This window comes from Mirounga angustirostris, unplaced genomic scaffold, assembly GCF_029215605.1.
Source record: "Mirounga angustirostris isolate CCGP_5_RB_7025 unplaced genomic scaffold, mMirAng1.0.hap1 SCAF_15, whole genome shotgun sequence".
In the NCBI taxonomy this organism is placed as follows: Eukaryota; Metazoa; Chordata; class Mammalia; order Carnivora; family Phocidae; genus Mirounga; species Mirounga angustirostris.
The window spans coordinates 2,629,555-2,653,132 of NW_026991723.1; the positions used below are offsets into that span (position 1 = coordinate 2,629,555).

The window sequence follows — 23,578 nt, forward strand, 5'->3', positions numbered from 1 at the left end:
AGGACATGGCATGAGTTAACAAAGTCAGGCTCCAGATGGACTCTATTTAAGTCCATGCCACTGATCCATGTCTTCCTGCAGTGACACGCCAACATCGTGGTATATTAAATTGTTTTCTGTATGGACCTTTACCTGAGCTCGATCTTATTACACCTCCTGAGTCAATTCCACGTCTCTTGTGCGTATTTCCTCTTAAGAATTTAAAAATCATGTTGTGAAGTTCCTCCAACCCTCAAAAACTGGATTCTAATGGAGATTTCCTCTTACCTTGTGAAGAACTTATATTTGCTATTAAATTTTTTATCCCTAATCATGAGTATTGTCTCCATTTTAGATATTTATTGTCTTTAGTAAGACTCTGTGGCTTTATGACATATGTCCCATGCTTTTCTTCTCCAATGTATTCTAAGGCATTTATTTTTTTTATTTTGGTTACCATTAGGTATGACATTTTGATTTTTTCCTTTGCACGTCTATCTGGCTTTCACCAGCAGAGAGAAAGTCTATTGATTCAGGATGTACACAGAAAATTCAATCAATAGGCCCAAGAGATGTACAAAGAACTATGGAAACTGGACAATGGGACCCAGAAAACATCCCAGCGGGGCTAGAAGACCAACATTCAAAAGAAACTGTAAAGTCTTGGGGTTTGGATCCAAAAGTTCCTGCACCTGCCTCATACGAATTCCAAAAAAAAAGAAAGAAAGAAACAGAGGAGAAGAAATATTCAAGAACAAAGGGAATAAAATGTTGAGTGTTGGACGAAACAGGAGTGTCTATATTTTTAAGGCAGGCAGAAGAAATATAAAAAGACCCACTTGTGAACACATAGCAGCTCTGTTTCAGGACAAAAGGATCCAGAGAGAAACATCCTGCAAGTGTTCCGTGAGGGGAAGGGACACGGGTTACTCACAGAGCAAGTTCTCTTGCACACTCAGTACGAGAAGACAAACACCACCGTTGGAAGTCTGAAGAAGAGCATATTGAGCCAAGAATCTTAGATCCACCCAAACTGGCATTCAGGTGGGAGGACAAAGCGAGGACTCAGAAAGTTAACCACCCACAGGCACTCCCTGAAAGAATTATTCCAGAAGAACAATGAATATAAAAAACAGGAGGATGTGGGCTAGGAGAAAAATAATAAGGAACAAATCAACAAAAGTCACCGGTACGCCTGGTGCTTCATACTTTCTGATGCATAAGTTTAAATATTTTTTTTACAGTGACAGGGAGCTACATCTCAGAAGACCTCAACGCGGCTGGTCGGGGCAGACCGAAAGAAGAGGTTGGAGCTGGGGAAGCACGAGCTGGGGGGACACGCTGCGTTTTTGGAGGCCGCACAGAAGTGATTAACTGCAGCAGCAAAGACAATGTTCAATCACATACCTGTAAAAAGGCTGTAAAACTCATAAGCAATAAGAATAGGATGACTGACCTTCAAACTGCTAGAGAACAGGAGGAGGAAACAAATAAAGACAGTCCAGCCGACAGAAAGAAGGGGGAAAGCCGGAAATGCACAAATAAAAGACATGGGAAAAATAGAAATCAAAACAACAGGAACGGGTCCAAACATCTTAGTAATCATAATAATCGTGAATTGATCAAACCCACCAATTAAAAGTCAAAGCTTTCACCCTGGTTAAAAATAAGGTGCATTACATGGAATGACAAAGACAAGGCTGACAAGACAGAGCAGATTCTTGACCAGGCAAAGGCCAGCAAAAGAAACCAGGAATCGAAGGGGGTCATCGTCTTGTTTCCGATTGTAGGAAACACAACATGAATTAAGTTTAAGAAACGTGCGAGATCAAATTGAAAAAAACCTTTAATGAAGGATAAATAAATTAAAGAAAACCTGCATCTGTGGAAAGATGTGTCATGATTTCTGGACTGCAAGATTTAATACTAAACAAATGTCAATTCTCCCCCAAATCAATCTATGATTTTACTGTGATGCCACCTGAAGTCTCAACAGGATTTTTTCCTAGAGCTTGGAAAATTAATTCCAAAGTTTAATGATACAGGAAGATTCTGAAGAACATGAGTACTCACGTGACGGGCCACACATCCAGACCACACGGCTGAGGGAGGCCGGGTGAGGCGTGTGCCGTGCCCACCGCAGCATAGGATTGGCACGGCCTCTATGACATGCTCACCTTACCCCATCCCCAAAAATAAATCCCGAAAGGATTAAAGAGTGAAGGCTGAGGAACAAACGTACAAAAGCATTATAAGAAAACATAAAATACTATTTCCGTACCAAGGCCTAAAACTCAAAGGCCATAAGGTAACTCATGAAAATTAATAATTTTTGTTAGCAAAGACAAGTGATATAAATACCATAAAAAGACAAATGAAAGATTAAGAAAAAGGCAATCAATTTAACAGGGAAAAAATTAATGACCAGGCCACTCCAAGAGTTTCTGTGAGTCATTAAGTAAGCCCATCAACTCAAGAGAAAACAATGGGCAAGAGATCAGAGCAATTAAACCCAAACAGAGAGATCATTTTTCACCCAGCTGAATGGTCAAACTGCATGAGGAAGCAGGAAAAAGGGCCCTCCTTATGTTCCTATAATTTGGTGAAAACTTTTTGGAAGACTCTTTGGGAGTATCTATGGAAATGGAAAAAGCACTTGTCTTTGACCCAGCAGCATCATTTGTAGACATTTATTCATGTGTGAGTGCGTGAAATTGTACGTACAAAACATTCATTGCATCACTGCCTGCATAGTTACAATGTGAACCCCCTACTCGAATGTTCATCCATAAATGCTTGGCTAAACACTTAGGGCACATCCAAACTATGATTCCAAATGCGGCCATTTTTAAATGATTGAAGCTCTCAGAGTCTCCAGGAGACACTGTCACTTCCTCCACATTGTACTGGTTAAAGTAAGTCACAGGGTCAGCCCAGATTCAAGGGGAGGGGCTTGGTCCGCTGGGTCCACCTCTGGAGACAGGAGAGCAGAGACGAAGAGGGAGCTGGTGGTCCACGAGGAGCCGTGGGAAGGAGGCCCTACCTCTGATGCTGCTGCGTTGCTTACCCTTTTTATGACAAGAACATATACATCCATCACTTGTACAATCACAAAATGATGAAAAATTGTAAATACTTTCTACCAAAACAAAAAAAGACCATGCTTATAAACATGGACCTCGATGCGATGATGCAGGATTGGTCACAAAGCGTCCCCCATGGACATCTGGAGACTCTAACTACAGGGACCTGGGACCTCCCTCCTGGGCCTCTGGGGCCTCCCTCCTGGGCCTCTGGGGCGTCACCTCGCTCGGATGTGCCAGGGGAAGGGAGGTGCTCAATGAAACCAGCCACGCCTCTCAGATGGGCCTCACTGAACTCCATCCCCCAGCCTCAGCTATAGTCAGGGATGGGTGTGGGATCCCAGCCAGGCCAACGAGTCACAGTCCCAGGGTTCTGGCAGGAACTGCCTGGACCATCTACCATCCAGGAGCGGCAAGTTCCAGCGCAGCTTCTGAGAACTGACAGTTAACGGGAACTGCTCCTGAGCCACCAAACCTTCCCAGCTGGAGAACCTTAGGAGACTTTATGAATCATTAACCCCGGTGACTATTAGAGGCATCTTTAAAAAGACAATAGAGTCATAGCTTCCAAATTTTGAGGGAGAATAATTTCCTGAGTGAGACTTCAATGCCCACCTAACTATACAGTAGGAGGGAAGGAAGAGTAGAGAATACTCAGATATGCTCAGATTCAGACGGTGTACCACGCAGGAACTCTCTCTGAAGGAATTCCTTGAGGTTGTGCTCAAGCAGGAATGAAAATGAAGCCAAGACAAAGAAATGGGAAGCAAGAAGCTACGTGTAATTACCAATGAAATGATTAAGTCTACGCTAAGTCTTGGGTTGTGACATGTGACGTGTGACATTAATATGACAATTATCTGAATCTAAAGCCCCATGTTGGTCTGGCGGGTGGGCCACGCCTGTAGGAGGGAGGATGGTGATGGTGGGGAATGGAAGGACCGGAGCCTCTTGTCTCCTTTGGGTGAGGACACTGACTAGCTGCAGACCTCAGAGCTGGTATTACAGAAACACTAGTGGTTCAAGTTGTGTGTTATGTTTTAAGGTAATTTCGAGTGACAGATACACAGAGGAAAGGCAACTCCTGTCGTCAGCGGCAGGGTGAGTGCACGTGCTGGCCCAAGGGAAGATGGGGGCAAACTCTTGGGGAACCGTGTGGCCTCTCCTCCCGAAGCCAAATGTGTGCCTCCCCTGTGACCCAGCACCTCCACTCTGAGAGCGATGAGTCCATCTGCCCTCCAAACAAATGTGCAAGCACACTCATGTAGCACTGCCCGTGAAACCCCAACACCGGAGACACAACCCAGTATCCATCCGCAGCGTGATGAAGAAGCCAAGAGCAATATAGTCACGCGAGGTGGTGGTGACACAGCAATGAGGACAGAAGAGCCACCACTGCATACCACAGCTCTCTCCGCAGCTGGCTCACTCCGACCACGTCATGTGGACCGAGCCCCCACCCGTGGCCGACGCTCATCCAGGCACCAGCTGGACGCCAGCGGACAGGGTCAGTGAGCTTGTGCACTGACTGAGGATCCGTTCTAGTGGGGAGAGCAGGTGAATTGATGTGAAGAAAGGGTCGGGCTGCTGTTCCCCTGCCGTTTGGGCTTCACATGCCACGTCCCCACCCACGCTCCGGCCACACCAAGCTTTTCATGGGTCGCACGGCCTGTGTCCACATATGCGATTTCCCCTGCCTGCAAACTCGTCTCCTCTCCCATCCCCTCCTCTGCTCCCCTTCTCGAACCCTGCCCATCCCTAATGATTCCCACCGAAGATCAGACCCCGAGAAAGGGCCCCTCGCCGCCTCGAGCAGTAGCGTTCCGGAGCCCGTGAGCGCACTGTGTTGTGCGTCCACAGAACCCACGTCCGTGACCGCGGTGCCTCCTCACCGTTTGACAACTCACAGTGCTCAGTGGAGACAATGTCGGGACTCAAAACCGAGAAAAGTTAAACCTGTCATCCCTCCCTTCTTGTCAATTCCCTAAGACCCCAGCTCGCCTCCAAAATGTGGAGTTAATGCCCTGTGCCATCATCCGCAAATCCACTGTGGGCTCTAGCACCCACTTACATAATGTCATCCAGGGGATGCTGCCGGGCCGTGTCTTTACCCCTGTCCACTTTCCTAGTGCCTCACACGTAATAGGTACAAATAAATGTTTGTTGAATGCATTCACCATGGGCTAACCAAGTTAGAGTTGCTTTGCACATCCTCCAGTGACCAGAAATAGATGGCTTATAATACTTATTCGATCATGCAGGAATCTCGTGAACCATAGCTTTCTATTAACTTTTTGTTTCACTTATTAGCACTAATTTGTGCTGCTTTGTGATACGTAATGTATCTGAACATTCTCTGCGTCTCTGGAATTCAGACATCTGACTGTTCTGTGGACCTTTCCCCCTAGTGAACTAGTCCAAGTGACTGATCAAGGGTGTGCATCTGCAGGTCATTAGCAGTGACAGAAAAATGGGGGATGCTGATCTCAGCAAAGGAAGAGAGAAGCAAAAGTACATTATATTTGCAATAAGTAGGTCTGTAATTATCTCAAAAAAAAGTTTAAAAAGATTTTTTTCAGGGAAAAAAACGTAGACTGTAACACTACTGCTATAAAATTCAACATTTGCTCTCAGTTTACCGAGGTGCCTATTTTCCCCATCTAGAGTAGCAACCTGCAAATGACTGCAGGTCACCCTCAGTTGGGGCTATAGGCGTATTCCCTAAAAGATCAGCAAGTTGACATCTTCCCAATTAAATCATACGCTTAGAGTTTCCCAACGATTCTTTATCATTTTTTTTTATTTTTATTTATTTGATAGAGAGAGACACAGTGAGAGAAGGAACACAAGCCGGGGGAGTGGGAGAGGGAAAGCAGGCTTCCCGCTGAGCAGGGGGCCCGATGTGGGGCTCGATCCCAGGACCCTGGGATCATGACCTGAGCCGAAGGCAGACACTTAACGACTGAGCCACCCAGGCGCCCCGATTCTCTATCATTTTAAGATGAATATATATTCTGTGAGTTAACTACGTAATCTTTAAATCTGCATGTTAACTGGCCTGTGGCTTTGAAACCAAGTATACCATAATTCCACAATTCAACACTTATCCAGTGCTTTTATGTGCCAAGCATGGGGTATACACATGGACAAGAAAGACCCCTGGCTTCCAATTTCACGCCTGTCTTCTGTTCAGTGAAAAGCATGAGACAACAGTTGCTGGTCTGGCAAATGACAAAGTCCCGAAGAACATGCACGTATTTGTGCATTTTGCTGGCTAGTCTGGCAAGAGCGAACTTTGGACGCACACAGCCCTAGGTTACAGAGCCACTTCATGGCTGACCACCTGTGTGAGCCTCAGCAAATCCTTGGACATTTCTGAGTCCCTGTTTCTCCATCTGTAGAATGGGATGACTGTGAGATATACCCAAGACGGCATGGGTTTTAAACAAGCAGCATTACGCCATAGATCATCAACACAAGCACTGGACTCCATACTCCGAGCATTGACTCTTCATCCACAGCACATTCCTGCGATAAGCATTTCCAACTGGCTTTTCATAAAACTTGCGCCAACGCGCACATCAGCTCACGTTTCCCCTCTGTCTTTGCCAACTCTGCAGGATGCCATTATGGGTGATTTATTTTCATTTTGTTATTTATCTGAATATCATAATTTTTACAATAAACTTGACTGCTTCAGAAATGAGATTTTGCTGACAGGTCAATGCCCCATCTCTTTCGTCTAATCCAGGGCAACGATGAGGGGTGCAGTCGGAACAGGGGCTGCCCCTCTGCCCTCCCCAGACCCTTCTGTTATCCAGAGCACCTTCCTCCCTCCTCTTCCAGACAACTGCCGCTTACATTCGGGCCTCAGATCCTCCACGAAGTCACTTACCTCTGGCTCATTTTATTTAGCATGGCTGCATTTTTTGTGATTATGTTTTATTGAAATATAATTCACATGCCATCAGAATTCATCATTTTGAAGTGTTCAACCCCGTCATTTTCAGGATATTCACAGTACGGTCCAACCACCACGACTATTTAATTCCAGAACATCATCATCACCCTAGAAAGAAGCCTGGATAGGGACCCCTCAGGAGTCGCTCCCCACGCCCAACTCCTGGCAACCCCTAATCCACTTCCTATCTCTGCAGAGTTTGGTGGTTGTGGACGTTATAAGAGGAATCAGGCGGTATGTGCGTGTCTTTTTGTGTCTGGCTTCCTCACCCGTCACAGCTTTTCAGGGTCCATCCATGCTATAGCGGGCGTCAGCCTTTCACTTCTTTTTATAGCTGAATACTAATCCATTGTATGGACAGACCACATTCTGCTTCTCCGTTCACAGCTGGTGGACACCTGGTTGTTTCCACGTCAGGGCATTATGAGCAATGGTGCTGTGAGCATCCACGAAGGAGTCTCCCTGTGAACATGGGTCCTCAGTTCTCTTGGGCATTCCCCCGTGAGTGGAATCGGGGGTCACGTGGCAACTCTGTTTAGCCTTTCCAGGAGCAGCGGCAATGTTCTACGTCCCTGTCACCGGTGGAGGAGTCCCAGTTTCCCACAGCCTTGTTATCGCCCATCGTTTTTATTTTAGTTGACCTAGTGGGCGTGAGGTGGGACTTCACGGTGGTTTCGATTTGCAATTCCCTGATGACGCTGAGCATCTTCTCACATGTTTATGAGCCATCTGTATGTCTTTTTCAGAAAGATGTCTATTCAAATCCTTTGCTTATTTTTCAATAAGGTTATTTTTATTTTTATTGTTGAGGTGAAATAATTCTTCATATATTCTGGATGCCAGTCCCTCATCAGACACACGACTTGCAAATATTTTCTCCCATTCTTTGGTTGTCTCTTTACTTTCTTGGTGGTGCCCTTGGAAGCACGAACGTTTTTCATCTTGGTAAGTTCAATTCATCTATTTTTGTTGTTGCCTGTGTCTTTGGGGTCATATTTAAGAAACCATTGCCTAATCCGAGGTCACAAATATTTCCCCTTGTGTGTTTTCCATGAGTTTTATGGTTTTAGCTCTCACAATTAGGGCTTTCATCCATTTGGAGTTCATTTTTTATGTGATGTGAGAAAGGCTCCAACTTCATTCTTTCCCATGTGAACATCTAGTTGTCCCACACCATCTACTGAAGACAATTCTCCATCGAATGGCCTTGGCTCTTTTGTCAAAAATCAACTGACCAAAAAATGTATGGGCTTACTTCTGGTCTCTCAATTCTGTTTCATTGATCTAAGTGCCTATACTTAGGCCCATAATACAGTTCTTTAAATCAGAAAATGCGAGTCCTCTAACTTTGTTCCTCTTCATCAAGATGGTTTTGGCTATTTGGGGCATTGATGTATTTTATAAACTATTTGATTAGTGGTTTAATCAAGTCTCTGTTTGATTAGTTTATTTATTTGGTGAGTCTGACTTCTTCACCAGAACATAAGTTGAAGGACAGCAGAGACCACATCTCCTTTTTTTATTCCCAAATGTGCCATCATTACCTATATGGGGCCTAACACATAATATAAACTCAGTGCAATTTGTTAAATGAATGAATGATCAAACACTCAATTTTTATAATGATAAATAGAAACAGCCTAAATATGCAAAAATAGGACAATGTTGGGGCGCCTGGGTGGCTCAGTCGTTAAGCGTCTGCCTTCGGCTCGGGTCATGGTCCCAGGGTCCTGGGATCGAGTCCCACATCAGGCTCCCTGCTCCTTGGGAGCCTGCTTCTCCCTCTCCCACTCCCCCTGCTTGTGTTCCCTCTCCTGCTGTGTCTCTCTCTGTCCAATAAATAAATAAATAATCTTTAAAAAAACAAAAATAGGACAATGTTTAAGTAAGTTATAAAAATTAATGGGATAGAATATCATGCAACTATTAAAAACCATGCCTTCCAATAATATTTAATGATTTGGAGAATCACTGAGCCTGACCTCAATTTTGCATAAGTGAAAATAAAGGACGAAAAAAGTCACGGAAATTTTGATAGAAGTCATCACGGAAGTCTGGGATTACAGTTAATTTTAATTTCTTCTTTTGCTTTTCACTATTTTCGACTTTTTTCTGTAATTAGCATGTATCACTTCCATAAAAGAAAGCTAAGCATGGTTAACTAAAAGTATCCACAGACATCCAATTGTTGCATGGACATCTGGGTTTGCAGTCATAGTGATCCCCTGCTGGGATTTTGTTGTTCATGAAGCTGACCCCTAGTGACTTGAATGGTTTCTAATTCTTTTTTTTTTAAAGATTTTACTTATTTATTAGACAGAGAGAGACACAGTGAGAGCAGGAACACAAGCAGGGGAAGTGGGAGAGGGAGAAGCAGGCTTCCCGCGGAGCAGGGAGCCCGATGTGGGGCTCGATCCCAGGACCCTGGGATCATGACCTGAGCCGAAGGCAGACGCTTAACTGACTGAGCCACCCAGGCGCCCCTTGAATGGTTTCATATTCTATCGTGGAGGGGGCCACATGTGAAATCAGGGTTGAAGCCGTGGGTTGTAAAATCAGTATAGACGAGCCTCTGGCCCTGTCTCATCCATGACGTGGTGAATCGTCACTCAACAACCTGTGAGAACCCAAGGCCAGGGAGGGTTGTGAACTTCGCCTCTTCCAAACCCCCAGTGGGGACCAGTGAGCCTGAGCATGTGCAAATGCTACCACCCACCCAATCAGAGTTCAAATGTCATCAACCTACAGTGTGGCAACTTTAAATTCAAGTAAAATTCTGTCTGCAATCGCTATTGAAAAATCAGAGACTCCAAAATGACTTGATTTAGGGATACTTATTTTGTTATGACTGTTAATATATATTTGAGAATAGGCTAACTCTAGATTTCACTAATTTGCCTCATCTACTTTATATAGGATTACAGATCACTAAAGGTATATACTTAACAAAATTTCCTACAAAAACAGCCTTAAATTTGTCGAGAAGTTACTATTCATGTTAAAGGAATGGCCATACCTAACAGCCCCAGTTTGGCCAATATTGCTAAGTATTTTTTTCATTTAACAGGTCAGGGACATAAACTAATCCAGAATACTGGACCCCCGCACTGACTGGCTGGGCAATGAAGGAGCCCAGCAGGGCCTGGGAATACGGTCAGGAGTCTGCGTGGGCGTCACATGCATATACATGTGCTCACTGACCTGAACGTTTAAGGTGGCATGGTTTGCTACACACGGACCAAAAAAATATTTTGAAAAAGATCATTGCTTTTAAGAGAGTCTTTGAAATGATTTTATTTTTAATGCTCATCTTTTTCTGATAAATAACGTGTGTTCGTTCTACAAAACTTTGGAAAATACTATCAGCCTCAAAAAATTAAAATCGTTTCTAATCCACCCTCCACAACAACTTGGCATGATGATAAATGCCGCTTGAAGCCTTGGGACAGCTCAGCTCTGCTCACCTCCTTATAGGGTGGATGTCAAGCTCTCTACCAACACCGGTCAACTTGGACCCCGAGGCACCAGCTGCGGCCGCACAGACCTGCCCACCCTGACCACGTCTGCCTCCACCATTCAGGCTGCTTCCTCCCACCAGCTGCAGGTTACTACCCAGCCATTCGCTGCCCCCCCAAGATAGGCCTGTGCCCCCTCCTGCTGTGGCCCAAGACCCTCTGCAGAAGCTGTGAAGCTGAGAACCCGAGGCAGGGGCCAGGAAGGCCATCGGTCCCCTCCACCGTCCCCCCCACCCCAGGCTGGACCTCCACACCTGCCCCGTGGAGCAGGTTCACCTGAGTCAGGAGGTGGGCTGACCAGTCTTGTCACAGGACAGAACTCTTCCTCCAGTAATGGAGTCACCGATCTCGCTCACACAGAGAAGGCAGAGGTCGGCCCTGACCCCTGGAGCTCTGGAGAGCTGAGCCCCGACCTCAGGTTCAAGGGCCACGGGCGGCCCAAACAGCCAGCATTCACGTGCCACCCACCAGGCCTGGTACCAGCCGCCCTTCCGCCGTGCTCTGCCCCACGTCAGACGAGGGACTTGAGGCTCAGAGGCGCCCCCGGGAAGCGGAAGGCGAAGAGCTAAGTAAAGCCGTCCTCCTGTCCAGGGGCCCGGGGCACCCAGAGCCAGACACGCGCTCCGCCGGTGGGCACGGCACCGCAGGACAGCCTCGGGGGACACGAGGGCTGGTCACCGAAACAGGTGACGACCCGCTTTCGGCTTGCCCGTGTTCTTTGTTGGGTTTCCTCCCACTCCCAGACAGGGAGGAAGCTGGCCATTTGGGTTCAGCAAACCCTGCATCCAAGCTTCCTTCTCTCTCCGTCTTTCATCTCACGGAGAAGATTATATTAACACAAGTGCCATCTCAGCTTTCATCAAAGCAACCAGGAAGCCTTTGTGAGTGCTGGCTGGTGGCGTGTGTCATCCGCCTCACGTATGGCGGGGACGCTGAGTCAGAGGGAGGAAGGACGGCCAGGGCTCGGGTAAAAGGAAACCACTGAGCTCCGTTTCAACCAAAAATCACAGCAGTACAAGAGGCCGCATCTGTTCTTCAAAGTCAAAGGGGGCGAGCGGAGAAGCACATACTGGAGCTGCTGCTAAAGCCCCGTCACCGCTGATGTGCAAAGGACGCAAAGCTAGCCGGCCCTTTCTATTCGGGCGTGTCCCCATTTACCACCAGGGTCCCCACTCGGACCCCGCACTAGCTGCTTGGTCTTAGAAAATGCCATCTGTCCCCTTGAGCACTGCTTTTCTTCAGCCCTCCTTCCCTCTAAAATAAGCTGGCCTGGGCCCCGCTCGCTCGCAGTCCTGGATCTCTGCCACACTGGAGCATGCTCTGCACCACAGGCCCTTTGCACGGAGCCGGCCGGGCTCTCCTCGCCCCGAAGAAGCAGCCGTGGGCCATGCCTGCTCTGGAGAGCACGGGGCCGGCCGGGAGCCGTGGCGGGATCTGCGAGACAGCCCCCATCCCAATCCTGCCGCGCTGATCTCTGTCTTCTCTCTTTTCATCTTGCTGGGTTTATCCATCTCATTGATTTTTTTCCTATTGATTTTCTGTTTTTCATTTCATTGCTTTCTGCCTTTACCTTTGTGATTTCCTTCCTGCTGCTTTCTTTCCATGTATTTTGTTCTTCTTTTTTAGCGTCTTGAGAGAGACACTTAGATTATTGGTGGGAGAAATGTTCTCTTCTCCCGTGCAAGCACCTGGTGCCGCGAATGTCCCTCCCTGCTCTGTTCCATCGCATCCCACATACTTTGATATGTGGTGCCTTCATGTTCATTCAGTTCTGTGTATTTTTAAATTTCCTTTGAGATGTCGCCTTTGTCCTTTGTTATTTATAGGCATGTTGTCTAATTTCCAAGTGTTTGGAGATTTTCCCGTTGTCTTTCTTCATGAATTTCTAATTTGAATCCATTTTGAGTTTCGATCATTCTGCTTAGACTCGTTCTTCGGCTCCAGCTAGGGTCTATCTTGTCGGCCGCCGCACGGGCACCAGATAAACCCACTTCCTCTGCTTTGGCTTCACTGAGTACTCTATGCGTGGCCCTGGCTAGTGGGGTTGAGTGTCGCTCGGTCCCGTGTGGCCCTGCTGATTTTCTGCACGGAGCCCGGCGGCAGCTCAGGGTAGGCTGCCGGAGGCTCCCACCAGCACTGTGCTTGTCCCCGTCTTGAGACACACATCATTGCATCATGCTCTCTGCTCACCTGACTATCCCTCGTGAAGATCTCTTCCAGTCAACCATGGCAGGACTCTCAGGCTCGGTCTTAAATGGCTGCACGTGGCCGCAGGGTGTGGACGCATCAGAACTCGCTGCCTACCCCACCCCCACCCTGTCTGTGACGGGGCATTCGCTTTGCTGGACAGGCAGCACAATCCCCAGGGGCCACTGCACTGGCCTTCTCCATTGCAATTCTGAGCCCCGATGGCAGAGGCTGTGGCTGGAGGCCCGTAGGAGTCCCGTGTCCTGCAGCAGGCAGTGGGCGTGGAGGGTGGGTGGCAGAGGTGAGTGTGCATTGAGCCTTTTAATAAAAGGAAGTGTGACTCCGAGAATCATGAATAATGCTGCTTGGAGATCACAAGGAACCAGCTGTAAGGGAAGCCCTACCCCCCTTTCCTGGATCTCAGGCAAAGATGAACTCACCCCCCGTTGTGTGGGCATATCAGCTAAGGCCCAGATTATCCTCAGGACAGGGCAAAACTCTAAGAATAGTCTGAATGGCAATTGGACCAGGTTCCTTCTATGGGTAGAATCTTACATGGGAATCTACAGGCTGGGATGTGAGCAGATCAGAGAAGCCAAGAAACAGTGAGGTCGAGTCTGTGGGCGGTGGAGTAAGAAACATTAGCTTAGAGAAACAGAGGAGCGGACACATACCTCGGGGACCTCGCCTGGTGAGGAAGGAGATCCGCCCTACCAACGCCGGCAATCCCGCGGGGACAGAAGCACACAGGCCCCTCCAGTAAATGGGGAGCATCCCCCCGACTCTGAGGCGCAGCAGCCTGAGCCACTGACACGTGGAGGCTGAAGCCTTGCTGCCCTCTGACCTGGGCCAGCCCGGTGGAAGGTCAGCCCCATCCGAGCAAACGCCGGGCTGCTCGCTCCTCCAGTGGGTTTCCTGCACTGACTCCCCGGCCTGGAGCATCCGCCAGCCCCCCGCCCGCACGGACCTGACGGTCTCCCAGGACCTGCACCCGCCCCGGCCCCCCGTGAAGCCTTCCTGCCAGTTCCAAGCCCCCTCCACCCTCCCAGGCCACCAGCAGCTTACTGGACATGAACCTGCTTGTGTGTTTCCAATGGAGCATCGTTCCCTGCTCAACGGGATCGTGCACTCCTTTTGGAAAATAGTCCTGACCCTCCTTCACAACCTAGAATCCCCTCCACGGGGGACTGATGGCCCTCGCGAAACACTTCCTGCATCCACTCACCCTCCCTCATCTTTTTCATAAATCCGGTGCTTTCCTTGGAGGTGGGGGCACCAGGAAGTGCTCAGGAGGTTAGCTTTCTGGGTGGAAATGTCCTGGTGAAATCTGGCTATACAATATTTAACTTCATAATGACCACTCACGGCTCTCATTAAAGCTGATTCTCTTACCGAAACCTTCCCATAATGAGCTTTAAAGAGAATTCGTGGGTCTGCTAATCATGCTTCCCATCTACAGAACAGCCTGTGAGGACTCTGGCTGGACCCTGCACACATGTCTGTTCATATAAAGAGTAATTATCGAGCAATCTTTTAATAGAAAAGAATCCAAAATGTGCCTCTTTGGAGTTAAATTCTTAACAGCCACGTACATGTAAGTAGGCCCCAGGTCACCCCCCTGACTGGTCCCCTCTGCTCTGTCTGGATCCCCCCTGGCCCTCAGCCGCCTCTCTCCCCAGTCTCTGCCACTGTCTGCCTACCCGAGGCTCTGTGCCCAGAGGGGTCTTGGGAATACCTGGAGGACCACCGTCCCCACAGCTCCTGGCCTCATCACACATGGAACCCTCCCAATGAGTGACTTCCCCCATAGGGAGTGACTTCCTTGAGAGCAGGGGCCATTTGATTTCTCTTGGGTTCTCAGGGGCCCCAGGGGTAGGCACCTGCTGGGGATGGAAGTGATGACTACAAAGGCAAACTGGGAGCCTAGGGCCCTTATGGAGAGATCCTTAGCTCACAGAGCTTTATTAGAATAAAGGCCAAGATGGGGCAGAGAGAAGGGCCCAGATGGGGAGAATGTGAGTGAAGGCCAGAGGTGCAGCAGGTCTGGGGGGAACCAGCTCTTTCCTGTGGCCACAGTGTTGGGGCTCAGAGGACAAGACAAGGGCCAGACCATGAACGACTGTGTCTCCTGACGAGGAGCCGGACAGACCTCTGCCTGCAAAGGCCAGCAGCAGAGAGCATTCAAACAGGAAGCCAAGACACGTATGTCACAAAGATAAATGATTCACCACATTAACAGAAGAAGGTGAAAAATACCTATTTATCTCGCTAGATGCTGAAAAAGCCCTTGAAGAAATTCAACAACCATTTCAGATTTTTTTTTTTTTTTTTGAAAACTAGGGTTATAGGAATTATTTCTTGACGTGGGTTCCACCTGTCCTCGTGCTGGGAGGGGCAGGCTGGGCACATCGGTGGGCCGCGGTCCCAGCCCTGGGGTGGGTGGGGGGCAGGTGAAACCACACGGGCACGGCTTGGTCTGTGGGGGTTTTAGCGCAATTGAAAATCGGTACCCACGTGAGGCCCACCCACTCAGGAGGCCACCCCCATGCTCAGTGCCCCCACCATAAAGACACTCCTCATCCACTGCATACTGTAGATCTTCTATGCTAAAGTCAAATTTTTCTTTCTGTTCTTTACCAATATGCATGACTGGCCATTTCTTTCCATATCATCTGAAACCATCTCACTTCTGAATTGAACAATTCTGTTTGACTTCATCAGTCCTTGACGATTTTCATTTAACAGGCTGGGTCCTCACCGTACTTCCTCTGAACCCACCGAACATCGCGGGCAGGAGCGCCGTGCAGTCTGGCCCTGACCCTGAGCGGCATGGCCCGGGCACGGCGGAGCAGGCCCCTCTCCACCAGCCCCGGGGGGCTGTTGGGAGCACGAGGTGTCCCGCCATGACACCAGCCACCACCAGAGACAGGCCACCCTGCTGGGCCACGTCCCTGTGCCGAGGCGCCACATCCAGGCGAGGGCTGTGGGCTTTGCACACCTTTGGGACGAGCCTATTGGCTGGAAAGCCAGCCTCTCACGTGGGTTTGCACGTTCGCTGCCCGCATTCTCCGTTACCAGGACTTTGCTGAAATAACATGTATCATGCCTTCCTCACCAATAAGACATAATCAAAGATAAAACACAGCGGGAAAATAGAGAAGAAAGAAGTCTATGCTTTGCAGGATTAAAGTGTGGTCAAGAGCTTATCTTTCCCAGAATGATTTTCTCTTAAACATGAATATGAAAAGATGAATGAGATAATCAGGTATTTCTGTAAATATGACGTTTAGTATTTTCTTTTCTTTTTTTTTTTTTTTAAAGATTTATTTGACAGAGAGAGACACAGCGAGAGAGGGAACACAAGCAGGGCGAGTGGGAGAGGGAGAAGCAGGCTTTGTGCTGAACAGAGAGCCCGATGTGGGGCTCGATCCCAGGACCCTGGGATCATGACCTGAGCCGAAGGCAGACACTTAACAACTGAGCCACCCATGTGCCCCAACGTTTAGTATTTTCTAACACGAAAGAAAATCACCCCTGTCCAAAGTCATCACAAGTTGTCTACCTGTTTGGTGTGCGTATCTGTGTGTACGTGTGCGTGTGTTTGTGCATGTGTGTGGTGTGTGTGTTGTGTGTTGTGTGTGTTGTGTGTTGTGTGTGTTGTGTGTTGTGTGGTGTGTGTTGTGTGTTGTGTGTTGTGTGTGTTGTGTGTGTTGTGTGTTGTGTGTGTTGTGTGTTGTGTGTTGTGTGTGTTGTGTGTTGTGTGTTGTGTGTTGTGTGGTGTGTGTTGTGTGTGTTGTGTGGTGTGTGTTGTGTGGTGTGTGTTGTGTGTGTTGTGTGTTGTGTGGTGTGTGTGTTGTGTGTTGTGTGTGTTGTGTGGTGTGTGGTGTGTGTGTTGTGTGGTGTGTGTGTTGTGTGTTGTGTGTGTTGTGTGTTGTGTGTGTTGTGTGTGTTGTGTGTTGTGTGTTGTGTGTTGTGTGTGTTGTGTGTTGTGTGTGTTGTGTGTTGTGTGGTGTGTGTGTTGTGTGTTGTGTGTGTTGTGTGTTGTGTGTGTTGTGTGTTGTGTGTGTTGTGTGTGGTGTGTGTGGTGTGTGTTGTGTGTTGTGTGTTGTGTGTGTTGTGTGGTGTGTGTTTGTGTGTACAGGGCACACACATTTAACACACTTGCTATACGGTGTCACATAAAAAGAGAGCTGATACACTTTCCAGATTAAACTAATAATTTTGTCTATTGATCTCAAAAGAATTTCCTAAACTTTTTCAAACCATTTAGATAATATTTACACGTAAGCCACCCACGAGATTTTTCAAAAAAAAATTTAAATCAACTTTGCAAGTTCTACTCCACATCAAAGAACAGTTTTTTTCACCCAGAACAAAAACAAAATTCAATCAATCCCATCATGATAACGTCTCATGGCGAAATAAGCCTGCAATGACCTTTGCTCATGGTGTCACAGGAAGACAACACTAAGACACGGAAGATCGAAGGTATTTTTAACGAACCTGAGGCAAGCGGATAAAATACCAATTTAAAATAATTTTTAGAGTAAGTGCAGTTTATAAAGACCATCTATAAAGAGCAATAGAACATTTATAAATAAAACGAATAATTTATACCACCCCAAATATCATCAGATTCACAAATGGGAGAAACAAAATAATTTTTAAAAGAGTTTTTGTAAAAAGAAGGCTTCATTCCCAAAGAAAAACAGTCCAGCGTATCGGGAGAAAAGTCCGTAGCTCTCTGATAGAATCTCCTGCAAATAGCCCCTAACCGAGACTGCGGTTAAGAGCAGACGGCCATCTGCAGATGTCCAAAGGGGCCACCACAGTACTTAGCAGCAGGTCACCACCCCTGTCTGTGTTGAGAGGGACCAGTGAGCACCCGAGGTCACCGCTCCTCACTCGGTTCCCAATTCTTGCTGTGGGCACTGGGGTCAGCCCTAAATGAGGTCACCTCCTTGCCGGTTTTGAGTCTGTGGTGTAATGTGCTCTAGGAGAAGCCCTTCCTCTGGGGACCCCGGGGCCAGCAGTGGGACCCCGAGCAGTCCCCACACTACTGCGCCCATCCGTCGGGGTCAGGGCTGAACCTCAAGGCCATGCCGGCCTTCAGATGACCCTCCTCCCTCGGCCAGTGGCATGTCCATGCCTGTCTCTCCTTCCTAAGCTGTTCACTCTGTGGGCCTGTGTGCGGAGCACCCCAACATCGCCCTTAAAACCCGCCGAAGACTGGTCGTAGCCCCCATGGACACTCAGGTGTAGTCGCCTTGGACTCTGAGGCAAAAGAATTTCAAGGTGGACAGCAGTATAATCAAAACAATTTCTACGCACCTTCCAGGTCCAAATGTGGTTTTGAGATGGAATTGTCATGGAAATATTCATCGTTCTTCGCGGTTGTGTTACCAAAAGAGAAAAACGAGGGTCAAGCATACCTGGTGAGTAAGGGACAGGCGGGCTGGGTGGCGAGAGATGGGTAATGGACGAGGGGACCAGGCTCCCAGAAATCCCTGATGTGGAGAAATGCCAGAGACAAGGGAACATAAGGAGACCCCCTCCTTGGTCTTAAATGTCACAGACAAGATATTTTCATGATAGTTACAAATTGACCACTGAAAGTAACCAAAGGAGACAGTGATCATGGTGTTACCGGTGGTGACCTCAAGAAGACTTAAGTTCCTGGGCGCCTGGGTGGCTCAGTTGGTTAAGCGACTGCCTTCGGCTCAGGTCATGATCCTGGAGTCCCGGGGTCGAGTCCCGCATCGGGCTCCCTGCTCGGCAGGGAGTCTGCTTCTCCCTCTGACCCTCCCCCCTCTCATGTGCTCTCTCTCATTCTCTCTCTCTCAAATAAATAAATAAAATCTTTAAAAAAAAAAAAAAAAAAAAGAAGACTTAAGTTCCCTAGTTAGTTTTCTGTAAAAGACCAGCCCTAAAACCCCACAGTGGCCACCCATTCGGGACCCCGCTCACTCTAGAGAGCTTTTTTCTTTCCTTTCTGTTCTAACCTTCACTTAATAAACTTTCACTTCACTTCATCCTTATGTGCCAGCGAGATTCATTCTTCGGCTCCATGAGACAAGAACCCTGCAATCCCACAACACTAGGCGGGTACAAAAGTCCCGCCAGGAAGGGCTCCTGACGTTCATCCAGCCCTGGAATCTGCATCTGGGGGAGCCCAGGGCCCTGGTGCCCTATCAGAGCAGACTTGCTGGTGGCACGTGGGATGAGTCAAACCCGCTGAGCTCAGAATTCTCCTGTTGCTCAAGAGCCTTCTCCGTCTCTAGACTTCATATCCTTCGTTAATTAAGATTACAACCTGCTGTTCAAATAGTTTGATGCTTCCTAGGTGAGCAAACCCCACCAGACTCCTGCACTTCACAGTTTCTACTCCCATGGAAGCAGATGGAGTTGAAATAATTTTCAATAAAAATCTTGCAGACGGCGTCCTCATAGTGCCATAGCAGGTATTTCTACGAGGGGGAAAACCTATAATTATACAGCATATGAATTTAGAAATAGGAAAACATTGTGGGGGGCTCCTTAGTTTAGAAATAAATTTAAGGGGCGCCTGGGTGGCTCAGTCGTTGGGCGTCTGCCTTCATCTCGGGTCATGATCTCAGGATCCTGGGATCGAGCCCCGCATCAGGCTTCCCCGCTCAGTGGGAGGCCTGCTTCTCCCTCTCCTGCTCCCCCTGCTTGTGTTCCCTCTATCGCTGTGTCTCTCTCTGTCAAATAAATAAAAAAACCTTAAAAAAAAAAAGAATAGAAATAAATTTAAATCCAAGGCAATAATTAGTTCTTCCCCAAACCCTCAGCCTTTAGATTGACAGCTGATGTACAGTCATGTAATAAACATTGCCTCTTTCTCTCTACCAGAGAAAAAAAAGCCAAGATACTAGTAAAACTATTCACAGATCAGCAAATAATACCAAGTTAAGAGGTTTCTTGTTTTTTTTTTTTTTTTCAGTTTTGTGATTTTCCCAGAGAATAAGTCCATGATGTTCAACTCCACATGGGCAACGCGGAAATGCACACCAACAGAGCGCCGTGTGATCTGGGGAATCAAGCGTGTGCACGAGACCTTGTCCTCAGTGTCCGACCTCCTTGCTAAGTGCTTCCACACTTCTCTGGGGAAGCCTGAGCTGATGTTCACCTGATCACCATTCATGGCACCGAACGCTAAGCAGGCACGCTAGGTGCCCCCCGGGCACTGCGACCATTTACTGGAGGCATGATCATGTGACCCCCAGACCCAGAGGCTCAGGCAGACCCAGCTTCTGCCCTCATGAGTTCTGTTGTTGCCCGGGTTCACAACCTTACACCAACAGGGTGGCCCCGCAGTGCTGACTCGCTTTGCTCTGCTCTGAATCCAACCCAACTGACCTTTAAACTGGATCGCTCTTCGAAAAGCAACAGCAAAGCTCTAAGCCAAGGGAGGGATGTTTCTTCTAAAGGAAAACTTTAAAGGTGTAAGTTTGAGAATTCTCCCTCCATTTGAAAACTACCTCCTATGTTCAACATGACAGGCATAGAGAGTGAGCTTTGCCAAGGTCTGTCTATTTTAAACGTAGGCTCTTTTTCTGGTTTTTTTTTTTTTTTTTTTTTTTGAGATAGCAATTATATTAGCACACTAGACGTCATCGACTCCAGTGCCACGATCTCACCTCAAAGTTGTCAGGGTTTTTGCTTGGTTTTGGTTTTTCTTTTTTTCTTTCTGTTTTGGCTCCTGGTTATATAATTTAAAGCAGGACCACAGGAAGGATATTCACTTTCTTTTATAAAAAAAACTCAAGCAGACGTGCATGTTTTATGCCCATCTCCGTCCCTTCTGTAAAACAAATGAATCCATTTTCGGAAGGTAAGATGAAGATTCAATTAGAAAGCAGCCTCCATCGGATGAGAGGCCCCATTTTTAACAGTGAGGATCACATTCCTTTGTCAGTCCTGTTTAGACAGTTACAGATAATCCACAGTTAACTGCTTCTTTTAATATTTTGGACCCCACACTGCCAAGATACAACATTTCACCTGAGGATGTGTCTGCTGAATTTCTAAACTGAACCTGTAGCCAATCGGTGGAGGCTAGATGCCCTGCAGGCTTCTCAGCGTGCCTGACGGCACAGTGGGGATACTGTGTGCGTCTCATCTCTTTTTAAACACAGCCATGCCTTGGAGTGACCTGACAAATAATAGAGCTCCCCCCGCTTCCCCCTGTCTGGCACATGTCTGCCCGGCCGCAGGGCCCAGGGACAGCTCACTACTGTCCAACAGGCAGGAAGACAGGAGTGTGAGGCAGGCCCGTGGACGGGAGCTGCGTGCTGGCTCTTTAAACATCATGAAATATTGGTATAAGGGAGGAATTTTATGGACCACACTGGGCACGATTGTATAATTCTTTGTGTTGGAGGAAAAACCTCCTTTCCAGCCGGCAGCTCCAGGCCCGTGTGCTCAGCCCCTTTCAGCCTACTTAAAGGGAAGGCTACAGCCCCAGGGAAAAACAGTCCTAAATTCTCCTCTGCTGCTGCGAACCAAAACCCTCAGGTAGGGAAGGAAAGGCAGACACACCAGAGAAAACCTTGCTGGGTAGGAAGTACAAGCGGCTTCCGTAAAGCAAGGCAGCGTTTGGCCTGCAAGCTAGAAGCCGCGGGAACCGAACCACCCACCCTGCCTCTTGGGGCAGACACAGCAGAAGTAGTCGCACCGCCTGCATCTCTCGGGGCAGGGCTTTCCGGTCCTTCCAAGTGTGTTCACTGCGCCGGCCTGATGCCCACTTCCCAGGGACAGCGGCCCGTGCCCAGAGGGCCACTGGCCGGACGCACGGCACAGCCAGCGGCCAGGCGAGTGGAGCCAAGGAGAAAGCAGGCCAGAGCGAGGTCACCCACGGCAAAGCTCTTCCCCACGGGTGCGCGGCGGGCGCGTCCGCAGAGCCCCGGCCCGCGGCCCCGCGAGCCGGCCGGGAAGGAGCGCGCGCCTCCGGCCTCCGCGGCGACCCGCCCTTCGGCCCGCGCCCGCGCCCGCACCCACCTTGACGACGTAGGTGACTCCGGCCCCCAGCACCTGCTCGCTGGCGTGCGGGGCGCGCGGCGGCGGCTGATCGCCGGGCCGGCCCTTCCTGGCGGCGCGCATGGCCGGGGCGCCGGGGCCGGGGGGCGCGCTGCCGTCCGGGGCGGCCAGGCTGGGCGCGCTGCAGCTGCCCGAGAGCCGCGCGCCCGCCCGCGCCCTGGCCGCCGAGCGCCCGCGGAGGCCCGAGCTGGAGAGTTTCAGGTGGGACACCCTGTGGAGCAGATGGCCCAGGCTGCCCGGCCCATCGTCGGGCGCCCTGCGCAGCGCGTCTCCGGACAGCAGGTAGGGGGCCGCCGCCGGGGCCGCGCGCGCCGCCGAGACCTGGCCGCCGCCGCCGCTCACCGACAGGCTGTGCAGAAGGTCGTCGACCGATGTCACCGAGTCGTTCCTGAAGCGGTTGTACTTGGTGCGGGGAAGCATGCCCCTCCGCGGGCTGGCCGCATCCGCCCGGGCGCTGCAGGGGCGAGCGCGGCCCGGCGGGACGCGGCGGCCGGGGCGGCGGGGGCGGCGGGGGGCAGCGGCGCCGCCTCCCGCTAGCGGCCCGCGCCGCCGCGGCCGCGCAGCCCCGGCCCCGCGCTCGGCTGCGGAGGGCTGCACGCTCGCGCCGCTCCGGGCATCGCTTCCGAAGGGGAGCGCCCGCGGCTCGGGCCGCGCACGGCGAGAGCGTGACTCACTCCAGGAGACCCTTCTCAACAAAGGCCCGGGGAGCACTGCAGATCACTTCCTGTAGCGAACACACGCGCGCACACACACACACGCACGCACACGAAAGAAAGAAAGAAGAAGAAAGAAAGAAAGAAGAAAGAAGACATACACCCACTGACAGCCCGCCAGAGCCAATCAGTTCTGCAACTGCCTTTTTCTACCTTCCGACCTTTGGTGGCTCGCCCCCCCATCCCCCGACTCGGCATCCGTGCCAGAGGTCAGTCCAGTCCCTTCGGACGGTCACAGGAACTTTCTGAAACCCCTTCTTCTGTGCTAGGGCTTCCTGTCCCCCCGCTCAGCCCTCCGGGGGAGCCCCTAACTGTCTCATAGCCATGCGTTAAAATGTGACGGAGGCTTTTTAAGAATAAGATCTCAGCGGATCCTCATGAATTCTGATTTGGAAAGCAACAGAAATTGGTAAACAGCCAAAAGCAGGAAAAAAGAAAAGAATATTTACTCCCGGGGAACATAAAATACCAATTTCCTGGGTTTTTCTATGTTTTTTTTTTTCAAGGCAAAAGAGCAGCCATGACAAGTGTCCTTGTGGCAATGCAGTTCCTCCAAAAAAATAAATAAATAAAGAGAAGAAGAAGAAAGAAAGAAAGAAAGAAAGATCTGCACAGAGCCAGTGAGGATGTGTTCCCTGCTAAGGACAACAGCCTTCCTCAGTCGGGGTTAGGTTGAAAACCTACTTCCAAAAAAGAAGAGGACTTCTCTGAGGAATGGCAGCCGGCTCCAGAAATCCATTCCAAAAAGGGGGCTGGGCTTGAAGCTTTATCCCAACTGAATGTGCTCAAGGTCTGGAAAAGTGCCTACCAAACGTCACAAATACATTTCAGTGTCCCTTCTGTTGCTGCTTTTCAACCCTGCATTAAGGAGGAAAAACATGCCGCTGCTCTGGTTACACAGCAGATCCGTTTCAGGAGTCAGACTCGGCTGCGGGGGACGGGCGGAGGCCTCCTTCCTCTCAGCCAGGGGCACGGGCGTTGGCGGCCCCCAGAAGGTCGGCAGAGACTCAAACCCGCTGAGCCCTGGCATGGTGGGCCGTGCATAGAGATAACCCACCTGACACAGAGAAACCTCCCTGT

General features: G+C 49.4%; 1 protein-coding gene across 1 annotated transcript in view; it reads right to left on the reverse strand.

The window, feature by feature from the left end:
* SHC3 (SHC adaptor protein 3) overlaps window positions 1-22,236 on the reverse strand; it is a 94,894-nt gene extending 72,658 nt beyond the window's left edge. The window contains exon 1 of the mRNA XM_064579183.1: window positions 21,747-22,236. Within this exon, the coding sequence (XP_064435253.1) occupies window positions 21,747-22,205 (459 nt within the window). The 5' untranslated portion in view covers window positions 22,206-22,236. The remainder of the gene's footprint in view (window positions 1-21,746) is intronic.
* Between the last annotated feature and the right edge of the window lie 1,342 nt (window positions 22,237-23,578).